Genomic DNA, 14,783 nt, shown 5'->3' on the forward strand with positions numbered 1-14,783 from the left:
GCCATGGCATTCTGTTTCCTGTCAAACCTTGTGATGTTTGGGCAGCAACATCAAAGAAGTTTATTTGTCGTAGTTTGACAAGATCTGGTTCTCTCTCGTGTGAACTGCGTGCCTGCTTGTTTGAATGCGTGCACGTGGAACAGACGTCACCGCTTTCAAGTGAAGAAGGAAGGAGGGAAGGAAGGTGGGCTGGGTGATCACCAGCCACCACCGTCGGGAGTCCCTTGGTCGCAGCAGATTGCACTCGTCCGCGCCTGGTTGCCTGGCTTTGCATAATCTTACTCTTCAGCCTGCTTAGCCTCACACTTGCACTTTCGTTTAGTTCATTTACAGTTGCTTGTCGACCTGTTTCCCCACGCCCTCTCCAGCGTTCACCTCCACCATCCGCTCCACCCGTTTTGTCGACCGCGGATCCTAACGGCCAGTACCAAACTGCCGTCTCCGGACCTGCGCCGTCATCATGTCGGTCATCTACAAAGATCGCGACGAACCGCGCACATACACGACTGTCCGCCGCTATCGAGTCCCCGACCGCGCATTTGAAGAAGAGGATACCTACGAGAAACAGATCGTCATCAAGCGCGACCGCGAACAAGCTCCCAGATACGACCGCGATCTCGAGTACCGCACCCGCGAAAGGGAGGCCCCAAGAGAAATCGTCCGCTACGAAAGAAATGTTGAGCGTGCGCCCTCCCCTCCTGATCGAGTACGCGAATTCCGTTATGAACGGGAAGTAGAACGTGAGCCTCCTCGCCGCGATCAATGGGACCTTGAAAGATACACTCGCTCGACCGAATATTATCAGCCGCAGCCCATCATCATACGCCAGGACCCACAGCCCATCATCATCAAGGAAGCCCCTCGTCAACCCGTCGTACTTCAACAAGAGCCACAATACGACGATGCACAGAGGAGAAGGGATGACGAAGACTACTACTACGAACGCACGACTCGAGCAGTTGATCGAGGCCCGCGTCGTGGAGGCGGTGGTGAGGACTTCTATGATGAGCGTGATTACAGACACGATGTTGACCCTCGGGATTCAGCGTCCAATTATGCCGACGACCGCTACAGCAGCGACGAGGATATCGTCATCACTCGCACAGAACGCAACGGCGGCTCGCGCGATCACTCACCTCACCACCGCCGTCACCTAGCCGAAGGCGCCATAGCCGGTCTTGGAGCCGCCGAGATTCTACGCCATCACCGCCGAAAACAAGGAGATGAGTCCGGTCACCGTGGTCGTCAACTTTTGGGCGGCGCTGCATTGGGTGCTGTTGGTGCCGAAGCACTGAGCCGTGCCAGAAGTCACATGCGAAGTTCACGCTCAAGATCAGTTTCCACCGATCGTTCGCATCGTTCCAGCCGTCGTGAAAGACGCCGTCGCCATCGCAGCAAGAGTCGAAGTAGGAGTCGTTCTCGCGCACGTACTTTGGCCAAAGTTGGTACAGTAGCCGCCGTCGGCGCGCTTGCAGCATACGCTCTCCGAAACAGAGGAAACAAGGAAACGGTAATCGTTAACAACGAAGTGCCACCAACACGTCGCAGCAGATCTAGAAGACGCCGTGCCTCGGTCGGTAGTGTCCCTCCCCCTTTGGATGCCAGACCCAGAAGCAGAAGCGAAAGCAAGCATCGCGATCCCGAACACCGCAACCGTCGTATTGCTCAGGCAGGCCTTGCAACCGCTGCAGCCGCCGGAATCCTGGACCGTGTTCGCAGTCGTTCAAGAGGTGGCAAGAAATCTCGCTCCAAGAGCAGAATCCGTACAGGTGTGCCGATTGCTGCCGCAGGACTGGGTGGTGCTGCCGTCGCCGGCTTGTACGAGCGAAGTAAGGCTCGCAAAGAAGCCGTGAGAGACGACGCATCCGAGCCTGGACGTGCCAGGTCCAGATCTCGTAGCAGATCTCGCAGCAGATCTGTCCCCTACCCTGATGACGAACCTCGTTTGCGTAGAGCTTCGAGTGATCCCGCGCTTATAGAATATGGCGACGATCCGATCTACCCGAACCGACGCTACGAGGAAGCACCCGCAGAGTACAGACGCAGACGCAGAGGTAGTTCTGCTTCGTTGAGTCCCGACAGACGCAGACACGACAGATCGAGTCGCTCCAGATCGAGAAGCCGCAGTCGGACTAGAGGTTTGGCCGAGGGTGCTGCCGCCGCTGGAGTCGCCGCTGTAGCTGCACACGAGCTGGGCAAACGGGATGAACGTAGGAGATCAGACCGAGACAGAGACCGTGATCGCGATCGTGACCGCAGACGTGAGTTCAGAATAACGCAATCGCATACACCAAGCAACTAACAGTTTGTCGCAGGTCGCGAAGAAGAGGAAGACATGTATGCACACGACAGACCATACTCGCCGCCACCAATGGGTGCCAATGCTGCCTACCCTCCCACTCCTCAAAGCCAGGACTACTATCCCGCCACCAACTCTTTCCCACCCCCACCCACAGACAATTACGGACGTCAGCCCGACTATCCCCCACACGAATACCCACCCTATAATCCTGCCGATTATCCACCACCTCCCGGTGCCGCTGGTGTCCCTCGTGGCCGACATGACGAACGCTATGCCAGCCCTGATCCCAATCTGGGGTATCCTCCTGCCAACGAGACCTTTGCTGGTGACACGCGCTATGCTGGCGACAATCGCGGCAGGCCGGGTCCAGAACACGTGAGTTCGACTCCTCCTTCTGATGCACACGACTCAGCTTCTGGTGGGTGGTTCGGCTTTTGTACTGCCTCGTCCCCTGTGTCCCTTCCTTGCCATCACTTCCCCTATCTGCCAACTTTTTTGAATGATTTGAACTCCGGCTAACAATTCTGCAGATGGTATAAACAAAAAGAGCGTTCAGTTCAACGTCCCGCCGAGTGAAGGCATGAATTCACCGGAAGCGAAGAGGAAACCCCCAGAGACAGATTATTCGGAGAGCGACGGAAACGACGACAGAATCAGAACCAGAAGCGAGTTGAGTAGCAACGGTACTACAGAGACAGAGCACAAGCGAAGAAGACGCAGACGCCATCGCTACCACGACGAAGACCAAAATGAGCATGAACATAACGACGACACCAACGATCAACACCAGCATCGCCATCACAGACGTCGTAGATCTCGCGATCCATCAGCACATCGCACAGGCTCGCCAGACAGCGTCAACTCCAGCGAGACCGTTGAATTGCCACCTCGCTTTGATCCAGAAGGCAGAAAGGTGCCAGAACGAGGCGAAGACCCTCTTGCTGACAAGATCGAGGACCTACTCAGTGGCAAAGGCCTTGCCGGAGGCATTTTCAAGCGCCTTACTGGTGACCTTCTCGGTGACGGTGCTGGCAGCAGCAGCAAGAAGAGACGTTGATACCCATGCCCATACCCATACCCCTTGTTTTATTCCAACCACCATCATCTTGCTTTTTGCCCACAATTCCCCATTTGCCCCTTGTCTTTTTTTCTTGCTTTCTAATGAGAACACGACTGTTTTCTTGCTCTTCTCTACATACAAGGGCGAGCGGCGCTTTTTTGGCTTTTGCCGTCCCTTCTGCTTCTTTGATAGCTAGTTTTTTGCTGCTTTGCGCATAATCACAACTACCCAATTTCCCCTTACTTCTCTCATGTGGCGATTGTCTTCTGGGAAAGCAAGACAGTTTTGCGCCGGTGAGAGCGCATGACTACCACGCTCTCAGAAGATGTAGACTACAATCTAAAAAACACTGTGATTTTCGACAGCTATGAACCGTTGCCCCCTCGAAGACTGCGAGCTCTTCATCGTCGTCGGTTGTTCGGCTCTTCTACTCTGAGTCACTCGTGACCACTTCGATCCTGACACACGCCTCCATAATCCGTCATACTGCCGAAAAGACGCCTCCCTCCCACTAAAAACCTGAATATAGATATCTGCCTGAAAAGGAATGAGGCATATAAATATTCAAAAACGCCACTATATAAACGTCGCCAACCCCCCTACCCAACAACACATTTTCAACATCTACACTACAGCTATTCATCACGAAACACAAAAAAGGTGATTGGAGGGGAAAAGATCATGTCATCGGCAAGTCAAAAACTCATCAATGCGGTTATCGGGATTGGGGGGTCTGCTGTGGGTATAGCTATTTATCAGAATTTGTCTGGTGGAGCTGCCACTGCCACTGCCACTGCGTCTGAGAAACCATCATCTGTTGCTATGGTGTCGACATCGAGTCCAACGGGAGGAAAGCAGGTGCAATGATTTGAGCCATGCTGTGAGTGCTTTTTTGGCGATGGCATTGGGGGAGGTGCCTTTGCTAACGTTCGATATGTAGAAGGCATTGATAGGATTACCGCTTGATGTTTTGTTTATCGAGAGAACGAAAGGAGTAGCGAATTGGCTTGCGAAGGTTGACTGTTGGAGGATCATGATGACACGGACAGGATGAGATTTGATTATGATGAACAATAATAAAGAACCTACGGAGACATTGAAGGTACTCACGTCATTTGTACTTGCGTGTAGGCTTCATGATACGAACAACTATATTCTGGACACTTGAGAAGGTCGAAGACGCGTCACATAAAACTGTAGACAGGGTGACACTCTCTGTCACTGACTTGAGACTCTCGGGTTATCGTTTGACGTGCTAGCGATAAAGATAGCCATTCGAAAAACGATTGCCATAGTAGTCAGCCCATACCTCATCGTCTTCATGCTTTGGATCCACATTGTGAGGCCTTCTGATGACCTTGATGTTGCCCTCCCAAAACCCGTCGACTTCCGGATCTTTCTCCCCAGCAGCGACGCGAGCCTGATACTTGGACTTGGTCGACTTCCTGAACTTTGAGATCTCCGAAATGACATCGACTTGTGGTACTTGCGTCTCCTGAGCCGACTGGTTCTGTAAACGCTGATATTGTGGTGATGGTTGGTCAACAGAAACCTCCATGCCAGACATGATGCTCATAGGCGGTGGCCGTGCTGGCTCCAAGAAAGAGTCAAGGCTGTTGGTCTCGCCTTCGCCGAAGAAAGAAAAGTCTGTCTGGGAGGCTGCCCATAGAGCCTCACTATCCTGATCTTGCGTCACTGACTTAGTGCCTCGATGTCTCCAAGCACTAGCGGCATCTCTTTTCTTCTGGTCCATGCTCTGTGGCGCGACTTCGAGAATGACCTGTTCGAGGGCAAATGATTTCCGTACGAGCTCCTTCTGGTGAGAACAGCTTGTTCGTCGGCCTGGCGGCAATGTCCAGTCTAGTCTAGCCTGAAGTTTTGCCAGAGCAGTCTCTTCACCGCACGAACGTATGAAAGAGATCAGTCTGTTTGGTGTGTCTAGTGTTGGAGAAGATGATGGAACTTCTGTCAGAATCAAGGTAGTCATATGAGGCAGTATACCAGGATGAAAGCCTCTGGCCTGCGTCAAGGATGTTTGCACCCGAAACTTGCGCTCATCGACGACCGAGGAGTAGCTGCGACTTCGACCGCGGAAGGAAACAACTGGGCTCGGTGTCAAAGATCTGTCCACAGCTGCCGTTGCCTCATCGTGTTCTCGTTCAATTGATGCTACGTGTAGACCGTTCTCATTCATCTGTTCTGCATCGACGGGTATGGGCAGATCTTGACTGCCACTTCGTCTTTGCCGGAAGTCTCCGGTAGACTTGGTGTCGGCTGTTGGACTCACCACAATAGGGACAGCAGTATCTCCAGATACCTCTGCTGCAAAAGAGGTATCTCCCATGAGCTCAAACACCTCAGTGTCATGACTCAATTCAGCGACTCCCGCTGGGTAATTTGAGGTATCCGCGAGTTCACAATATCTTGGAGTCGGCTCAACACTTCCCTCTTGTGACCTCGGCGCTTCTTTGGTTACCAGACTGTGGTCGATCCTTAGATACGTCAAACTGTGACTGGCAGATTCAGCTAACACAGGAGCCAGCTTGGCCAAACTAGGAAACTCCATGCTGAAGGATCCGTCGTGTGCGACCATTGCAGGCAAGAGGCTTCCAGCATCGAGGACATGTAATCTTCCAGATCTGACGAGCCCAGATAATCCCTCGACAGTGAACTGATTATCCGAGAGATAGAGATGAGTAATGCCACTCTCTGGGGCGTCCTCAATGGCAAGACGTCCGACAAACTTGTCTGTGAACTCGTTTCTTAGGAAAGCTTCGAAATTAGCTCCTCGGTAAATCGCAAGCATCTCAGCACCCAGATACGGTAGGAGTGAGGGAGACATGACTTGGCCATCATTGTCCTTCCTGGGTGGGAGCGTGAAGCACAGCTGTAGTAGAATACGCACACTCCTGTCCGTCAGCTGATTGTTTCGTAGATCCAAGCTTCTAACCCGAGTCTTGATTGCATTTGCCAGAACAAGCACATCGTCGTCTTTGAGTGATATTCCTCGAAGCTTCAAGACTTGCAGACCGCGGAACTGGCTCAGACCCCGAAGGACTTCGGGACTCTTTGCGGGATAAGTCCACGAAAGATCAAGATAGAGGAGTGAGTCAAAACGTCTAAGGGCTTGTTGCAGTCCAATCGCAGTAACATTACTGCATCTTGACGCGTCAAGTAATCGCAGACCGAAAGGTGTCTGAGCTTGGGCCAGTTGTTTTCTGTTGCTCGAAAGTCGTGTATACTTGAGTGCATTCAGAGCTGCATGGTCGAAGAAAGGCAAGCCACGAACGACCAATGACTGGAGATTTGGGAGACCTTCGAGTACTTCACGAAGCCAGTCATCGCTAGGTCCGTTGTAGATTTCCGCATGCGCTGGGGGAAGGTGAAGTGTATGTGTTAATGATCTAACAGTTCTTCTGGCCCAAGGGAGAGTGCGAATGAATCGAGTAAGGGCAACTAGTGTGGAACATAAGTATTGCCGTGTAGGAGCAGGACGATGTTGGAGGATGTCTCGATGCTTATAGCGCATGCATGTTACTCACCATAGACTTTGTCATTTTCGTCTCCAAAATGAGAAGCAGGATTACCCCAAAGATGCGGCGCGAATGTTGCATGCCACTGCTGACATACCGAGGCGGCGGAGCAGAGGTCCGATGAGGGGATGTATTCGGCAATGAGATCCCATGCGTTCACCGCAGTGGCTTGTCCGTAAGATGGAGGATTTGCTTCCATGATGTAAACATTGTATTTTTTGGTCAAGTTTAGCAGGTCGGACCTTCCAATACTTTTATTTACGACACAAGACAGGAAGGTGGAAGTCATGCGACCGCCAAGAACGTGTTGAGCTGGAAGGATTTCGCCCAATCTAAAATCAGGCAGTTTATGGAGATCATCAGAGGCATTTTCAGGCATCCATCTAGTTTACAGTATATACAATGACATAATTTCATATGTCCACAGTGTGTAGATTTATTTCCTCTTCTTCTCCTGCTTCTTCTTCTCCTCGGATTTCTCCTGCTCTTCATCGATGAAGAGCATTTCCTGAGCACTCCACAATTCAGAGTAGACACCTCCACTATCAACAAGGCGCTCGTGTGTACCTTGCTCTGCTACATCGCCATCCTTCAAGACGATGATAATGTCGGAATCGTAGATTGTGCGGAGTCTGTGAGCAACGAAAATGCTTGTTCGAGCCTTCTCTTTGAGGATACTGTTAATGTTGCCCAGAAGTGCCTGCTCTGTATGCGTGTCAAGGGCAGATGTTGCTTCATCAAAGAACAGGAAAGGTGGGTCTTTGAGCAGCAGTCTGGCAATGGCCAAACGTTGCTTCTCACCACCTGAGATCATCATACCACGCTCACCCACCATGGTGGCGTACTTGTCAGGGAACTTCTGAATAATATCGTGGACCTTAGCACGCTTTGCAGCTGCTTCGACCTTCTCAGAAGGAGCTTCAAGATCACCGTATCTGAGGTTGTGCTCGATGGTGTCATTGAACAGAGGTGTGTCTTGCGGCACAACACCAATGGCTTTACGAAGACTCTCAATCTGAACATCGCGAATGTCTTGTCCATCAATCAAGATTCTGCCACCTTGAACGTCGTAAGATCTAAACAGTAGACGAAGAATGGTCGACTTGCCACATCCACTGGGACCAACGATGGCAATCTTCTTGCCAGCAGGGATTTCAAGGTTGAGATTGCGGAGAATGGGTCTATCAGGGCGGTAGCCGAAAGAGACATTCTCGAACTTGATACCACCACCTGTAAGCATCAGAGGCTTGGCATTCTCGGGTTCCTTGATAGCCACGTTGACCTTCTGAAGGTTGAAAAGTGTCTCCATGTCAAGCAGACTTTGTCTGAGTTCGCGGTATACGGAGCCGAGGAAGTTCAGAGGCACCGAGAGCTGGAAGACGAGTTGGTTAATCATGACAAGATCGCCAACAGTAAGTTGGCCGGTAGCAACGCCGTCAGCGCCGTAGTACATCATAGCCGTCAAAGCGCTCGAGAAGATTAGGTTCTGTCCACTGTTGAGGAAGGCGAGCGAAGTAGCAACCTTGATGGATGCGTCCTGGTAGTTGCGAAGAGCGGCGTCGTAGCGTCCGACTTCATAGCGCTCGTTGTTGAAGTATTTTACGGTCTCGTAGTTGATCAGCGAGTCTACTGCGACCGTTGCTCCCTTGTTGTCAGCTGCATTGGCGGCCTTGCGGAACTTCGTCCTCCACGATGTTGTCAAGATTGTGAAGGCGGAGTAGCCGACCATGGTGGCAGCTGTGATGAGGGCGAATTTGAATCCATATTGCCACGTCTGCGAATGTTAAACCAATACATGGACGACATGTTGGGACAGACTTACTAGGATACCGCAGACTAACGAGATCTCAAGCGCAGTAGGGATGATATGGAAGACCATTGACTGCAAGAGGAAACTAATACCCTTTGTTCCTCGATCGATAGCTCTGGTTAGACCACCAGTCTGTCTCGATAAGTGGAAGTTCAGATCCAGCTTGAGAAGGTGATCAAAGACAGTGGCAGCGACCCGGCGAATAGCTTTCTGGGCTACACTGGCGAAGACTGCGTTGCGAATCTCTTGGAAGACAGCAGCACCTATTCTAGTAGCACCGTCTGAACACGGATTAGAGGAGGATGCTTATTGGTGGATAACGGAAGGTCTTACAGGCGAAGATGGTGGCGCCAGCGACGGTGACAGCAGTGCCGCCAACAGCAGCAAAGTCTATGTTCATGGAATCTACGATGGATTTGAAATAGAAGGGGACTTGGACGTTCAAAACCTTGGATGCCATTAATACTACGGCACACTGTCGAAAGAAGATGATGGATAATTACCTTTGCGCCTACGAGGAGTGCGACGGACAGGCCGACTCTGAAACGAGTACCAAAATCATCCTTTGGCCATAGGTAGCGGACCATGTCCTTGATAATAGCCCAATCAGCCTTGCGCTGTTCCTTGTTGGAGACGGTCTGCTCGGCTAGCAGCGTGGGTTGTTTGGCTGGACCAGTGGCCTTCTCTTGCTGCACAGTGGGAGTCTTGGTAGCTTCAGCAGCTTCGACCTTGATCTCAGACGGAACATTTTTGGCACGAGAGTCGTCTTTGCAGCGCCATGGCGAGGTGGTGAAGACGCGGACATTGGGGCGGATGCTTTTCTGGCAGGTCGAGATACGGGAGAAGGTTCGTGAGGGATGGGCCAGTCTATGGCAAGTATAGATGCCTCGAAGGGCACAAGTGGCCGACATGACCTAGTGTGCTAAGGCGAAGGGAGTCGTGTATGGTTGGTGGGGGTTCAACAGCTCAAAACACCATGATGGCCAGCTTCTCGTGAGAAGAAAGAGATATACGGAGTTGATGCAAGTTTGATGCAGAGTTCGGGTCGCCGAGATGGAGCAAACGCGAACAAACAGACAATCGGGCTACGGACGACGAGATGGGACAATTGATTGCTAGAAGGAAGATTGATAAGAGCGGAGAGTGGGACCAAATGACATGAATGAAGCTCGCACGGACAGCACGTCACCTTGGACCTTTCGGCTTCGGGAAGGCACGCGTCCAAGGCGGAGAGAGTTGGCAGGTGCAGCTGTGTAAGGAAGAAGAAGAAGAAGATAGTTCCCAGCACTGTCGACGACACTATATCGCCAATTGCGCAATGTCTATCGCAATGCGCTGCCGTGCGCAAGAGCTGCTCCGTCGCACTCAGCCATGCGACGTCTTGCGCTCATCGCCGCGACGATTCGTACAGATCGCGGCCACTCCATCGTCGACCAATCCCACCGTCGCCTCTGCTGCCGCCGACAGCACTGCTCCTGGTATCTACTCCCGTGTCATGCGCAAACTTGTCTCTCCACTTGCTAACCCAAGCCAGATGCCCAATTCGAGGTCCTCGGCAGCCCTTTCTCTCTTCTTTCGGCATCCATCTCTGCATCGCAGAACCTTTATACCCGCAAAGGCTCCCTCGTTGGCTTCCACGGCGATGCTGAGAGCACTGTTTCTTCTCTTTCCGTCCTCGAACCTTTCCGCCGTGCCGCCTTCGGAATCCCTTTCCTCTACCAAAAAGTCACCTCGACCGCTCCCTATACCGCTTTGATCTCGTCCAAGTCTCCTCTTACCACTTTCTCTGTTATCCACCTCGATGGTCGCCTTGACTGGATGATCGCCCAGAGAAATGCTCTTCTTGCCTGGACTGGTCACACTCTCTCCATCAAGCCTCAGATCAACACCTCGATGAGCATTGCGCACTGGGGCAGTTCTCGCGTTACTGGCCGTGGACTTCTCTGCTTGTCAGGCAAGGGTCAGGTCTATCAGCTCGCCCTGAAGTCTGGCGAGGAGTACATTGTCCACCCTAGCAATGTCATTGCTTATAGCATCATGCAACACGCCCCTCAGCCTTACCGCTTCAAGTCATCGAACCTGCGCCTGCAGATTCCCAATGCCTTCTCATACCTACCCGATACCAGGTTCTTCAAGGTCGTCCGTCAATCAAATGTCTGGCGGGTCGTGGCCAATACTTTGTTCACCATCCGTACCTGGGCTCGTCGCTCAATATGGGGAGATAGAGTAAGTTATCGCCATCATCTCTCCTTGACCTGTCTGTATCACCACTAACCCGCTCTCTTTGCAGATGTTCCTCCGATTCCAGGGACCTGCCAACATCCTTTTACAGTCAAGAGGTGCCAAGTTGACCGACGCCTTTACTGCTCGTGATGTTAACGAGGCTGCCGATACTCCTGCCGGCGTGCTGCAGGCCGGAAAGCCAGTCACTCCTGCCGTCACTGACGCTTCTCCTTCTACCCCTCCTGCCCCGACCAAGCTCAGCTACGCAACAGTGGAGAGCGATGGCAAGGTCACTATTTCCAAGTCATGATCCATCCTTTTCGCTCTCAAGATTCCATGTACATTTATTCCTTGCATGACCCCACTTCTTCACCTTTCAGCATCTGGACTTGTTTCCACCTTTTGGGGTTCAGTCCACTCTATATTGACCTGAGATCCTTGTAAAAGAAGACTTCATCAACCAAACGTCTGTCCTTAGGAGACACACCATATCTCGGGATTGCTCCAAGCCGAGTATAACCAAGTCGAGGGTAAATGCCTTCTGCTGGACTACCGGCCTCGGTATCGAGAGACTTATGTGCAGTCAGTTTTTAGCTAGACCAACAACAGAAAAGCACTCATCTTACCAGCAACGTCGTTCCTCTTGACAGTGCCACTTCTTCCAGCTTTGCCATGAGACGCTTCGCAATGCCCATTCGTCTGTATCGTGGACTGACTAGCAACTTCTCAACACTTCCTCTAAATGGACCTGTTTCGCATGCTTGGCTTCCTAGAGCGACATAACCTGCCAGTTCTCCGCCGACCATCTGCATGAAGATGACTTTCTCTTCATCTGCTGCCTTTGCAGCATTGTTCTGCCAGTACTTGAGGACCCTCTCATCCGGTGTGCATGGGTCCTTGTGGTGGAAAGGTGGATGGAATGTTGCTAGAGTATAGTCTGTTTCGACGCAGTCCTCATGGATAAACGCAAATGCGGGTATAAGATAATCATGCTTTCCGGGCTCGAATATGATCACAGGTGACAGTGCCATGATTTCTTTCGACGGGACAAGATAGTCACTCGCCTATGCTTGGTTGGAAATTCTGGAATGATATACACGTTTCTAATTGAGGCAGCAGTAATTGCTGGAGGATCTTCGCTTGGCGCGTTTCGCGTTTCAATCTCCACCATAAAGAAGGTCAATATAAGCTGCCGTCGACATGAGACAATGGCCATATATCCAAAAGTCAAGGGAGCCTACCTAATTCATTCGCCGAGCGCTCTCGAAGGACGAGTCCGATTGGGATTGTCAGGTAGGTTCCAGCCACTGGACAAAGGAGAAGGGCGTGCGCTGAATACGGGTCCCCTCCACCGCCTCTGACCAAAGCGTTTCACGAGGATTCCATGAACATCATTTTGCCTGTACTCGAGTAAGTGAGAAGTCAAAAACCCGAGATCCGAGATGGAGTTTCAGAAACCAGATTTCAGAACCAGAAAAGATGTTCGATGTTGGTCATGCACGAGGTCCGCGGGCTCAGCAACAGGCTGGAAGTGATGTGCATGAATTCTGCCGGTCTACGTCACAGGAGCATAGAAATCAGGGATCCACGGGGTGCGGCTGGCGGCGTCCGTTGTTTATATACACGGGATCTTCTCTTCAGCACTTTTTGGATCGTCGCTTCAGCTCCTGGCTCTTGTTGCTCGTCGCGTGTCTACTTGAACACTTCCACCCCTAATATCGATATCACAGTCGTTCCTCCTAGAGACAATCTTTCCATCGACGCGTCCTTCTCGAACACAAGCAAGGCCAAGCTTCCTTAGCCTCCGCGGCAACAATGCGTTCCTCTTTGGCTTACGGAGCCCTGCTTCAAGCATCTCTGTACACCCTCACTAATGCCTCGCCGGCACCTACACCTCGTCGCGTGGTTCATGGAGAACCTCAGGCACCCCGTGTAACCGGATCGCCCGTCGACTCGCACCCGTCGCGCACTGAGAGATACCGTCGCGGTCTCATCGACGATGTCCAGTCGGACATTGGCTCAATCCTTGGTGGACTTGGCTCGGACCTCCCTTCATGGGTCGCATCTGGTGTACCAAATTTCTTCCAGGGCTTCCCTACCGGAGACGCTGTTGTTTCCTCGCTCGGCCTTGACGATAGCCAGGTAGATGCGTTGCCGACTCAGGTCCTTAACCTTGACCCTTACGCCAACTGGACCGAGTCTGGCTGGAACGTGAGATTCCACGGAAATGTGTACAAGCAGCCCAACACCTCTACCCAGGACCTGAACCGTTTGGCCAACATCTTCCTCGTGGACACTTCTGTTGGAGAACTTCCTCAGGATCAGGCAGACAGAGCACGAAATGTTACTGCATCTATCTTCGTCATTCAGCAAGGTGATGTAGCCGTTTCGCCAATCCACCTTGACCCTGCCGCGTCGCAAGGCTCCTCTGGTGAGCCAGGTGGTGGCGGTGCGGTTACTCCCAGTGGAGGCAACCAGACCATCACTCTCCCTTACAACACCACCGTCGAGGGTGACTTCGATGTTTTCGTGCCTATCAACAGTGATGGCCTTATGGCTGGAAACGAGACCAACGAGGTTCAGCGTTTGAACACTCACGTCGAGGGTGCTTCCATTGGCAATTCCACTGCATACCTTGTTCCCACTACCGGTCTTACCGTCGTCAGTGATATTGATGATATTCTTCGTATCACCAAGATCTACGAGCCCTCCCAGGGTCTGCTCAACTCTTTTGCAAAGGAATACGTTCCTTGGGAGAACATGCCTGATATCTACGCCAACTGGAGCAGAAGTCTTCCCAACACCCACTTCCACTACCTGACCACTACCCCTGAGCAAGTCACCAGAGCTTACATGGTATGATTGACTTCTCCCAAGCACACGAATAACACATGCTAATCACAAATACAGAACTTCACCTACTCCCATTACCCTGGTGGCTCGTTCGATACCCGCCCTCTCAACTTCTCGGATGTTTCGGCAACCCTCTCCATCCGCAAGTTCCTTCTCACCAAGGTCTTCGAGACTTTCCCTCAGAGAAAGTTCATTCTCGTCGCCGACACAAGTAACAGCGGTATGTGCCTATTGATCGTATTTCATTATGCAAGATACTAATCAAAAACCAGATGTCATGAAGGACTACCCTCAAATGGCAACCGACTTCCCTGACCAAGTCCAGTGCATCTTCTTGCGCAACACCAGTGGCACAGACTCTGGCGACAAGTTCCCCTACGATACCAGCGGTTTCAAGAACTTGAACCAGCAGAAGTACATGTTCTTCTTGAACCCCGATGATCTCAGCAACTTGGACATTGCCAACGGACAGTGCTACAATCAGTCGATTGCTCAGAACCTGACTTTCGGCTACCAAGGCCTACCCTTCGGTCTTGGAGACTCTCCCTCAGCTGTCAACGCTTCTGCCAACCAGACTGGCAAGAGCATGGCTGCTGGATTCAAGAACAAGGATGTTGTTGGTGCACAGAGTTCTTTGGCTCTGGTTGCCGCACTTGGAGCCGCCATGTTCATGTTCCTTTAGATTTTCTGATTTCACGACCCGTTCAAGATGAGATACACTTTGTAAGATTGTATAGTAATATTCATGAAGCCATGCGAATTTTCGAATTTAGATCAAGCCTTTTTCTCTCTCCATGAACATTGCTCTCGTTTGTGAAACCATCGTGCATTTGGTCAGCTGTAGGAGTAACAGACTTTGGCATACGGGAGATGGTTGAGTAATCGCTAAATCGCATCATTTCGCTAGCCTTTGTCCTAGGTTTTTTCCCGTATCTGCCCTCTGTCACGACCAACGGTTTGTGACGCGACTGAGTACCCTTCGAGGTGACAAAGGTCGACCGA

General features: G+C 51.7%; 6 protein-coding genes across 6 annotated transcripts; 3 read left to right on the forward strand and 3 right to left on the reverse strand.

Annotated features, from left to right (window-relative positions):
- Positions 1-460: 460 nt before the first annotated feature.
- Positions 461-2,821, forward strand: M438DRAFT_262285 (uncharacterized protein; the record flags this gene model as incomplete). Its single annotated transcript, XM_029899808.1, has 2 exons — positions 461-2,249; positions 2,316-2,821. 2 exons carry the CDS (start codon positions 461-463, stop codon positions 2,819-2,821), a joined length of 2,295 nt encoding a protein of 764 aa, XP_029765968.1.
- A 1,583-nt stretch (positions 2,822-4,404) lies between these two features.
- M438DRAFT_361230 (uncharacterized protein) lies at positions 4,405-7,165 on the reverse strand. Its single transcript, XM_029907495.1, has 2 exons — positions 6,905-7,165; positions 4,405-6,818 (listed from the first exon to the last, which is right to left on the reverse strand). Exons 1-2 carry the CDS (start codon positions 7,092-7,094, stop codon positions 4,618-4,620), a joined length of 2,391 nt encoding a protein of 796 aa, XP_029765969.1. The 5' UTR covers positions 7,095-7,165; the 3' UTR covers positions 4,405-4,617.
- Positions 7,166-7,196: 31 nt separating this feature from the next.
- On the reverse strand, positions 7,197-9,823 carry M438DRAFT_309498 (ABC transporter-like protein). The gene is made up of 4 exons (XM_029902384.1): positions 9,209-9,823; positions 9,039-9,153; positions 8,718-8,986; positions 7,197-8,669 (listed from the first exon to the last, which is right to left on the reverse strand). The coding sequence occupies exons 1-4, from the start codon at positions 9,614-9,616 to the stop codon at positions 7,332-7,334; spliced, it is 2,130 nt and encodes a 709-aa protein (XP_029765970.1). The 5' UTR covers positions 9,617-9,823; the 3' UTR covers positions 7,197-7,331.
- A 212-nt stretch (positions 9,824-10,035) lies between these two features.
- On the forward strand, positions 10,036-11,238 carry M438DRAFT_262201 (uncharacterized protein; the record flags this gene model as incomplete). The annotated part of the gene is made up of 3 exons (XM_029899799.1): positions 10,036-10,183; positions 10,240-10,931; positions 10,996-11,238. The coding sequence occupies 3 exons, from the start codon at positions 10,036-10,038 to the stop codon at positions 11,236-11,238; spliced, it is 1,083 nt and encodes a 360-aa protein (XP_029765971.1).
- Positions 11,239-11,347: 109 nt separating this feature from the next.
- Positions 11,348-11,959, reverse strand: M438DRAFT_262659 (acyl-CoA N-acyltransferase; the record flags this gene model as incomplete). The annotated part of the gene is made up of 2 exons (XM_029899834.1): positions 11,348-11,500; positions 11,555-11,959. The coding sequence occupies 2 exons, from the start codon at positions 11,957-11,959 to the stop codon at positions 11,348-11,350; spliced, it is 558 nt and encodes a 185-aa protein (XP_029765972.1).
- Positions 11,960-12,743: 784 nt separating this feature from the next.
- Positions 12,744-14,463, forward strand: M438DRAFT_330759 (uncharacterized protein; the record flags this gene model as incomplete). Its single annotated transcript, XM_029903349.1, has 3 exons — positions 12,744-13,784; positions 13,839-14,001; positions 14,054-14,463. 3 exons carry the CDS (start codon positions 12,744-12,746, stop codon positions 14,461-14,463), a joined length of 1,614 nt encoding a protein of 537 aa, XP_029765973.1.
- Positions 14,464-14,783: the final 320 nt, after the last annotated feature.

The sequence above is a fragment of the Aureobasidium pullulans genome (genome assembly GCF_000721785.1).
Source record: "Aureobasidium pullulans EXF-150 unplaced genomic scaffold scaffold_1, whole genome shotgun sequence".
In the NCBI taxonomy this organism is placed as follows: Eukaryota; Fungi; Ascomycota; class Dothideomycetes; order Dothideales; family Saccotheciaceae; genus Aureobasidium; species Aureobasidium pullulans.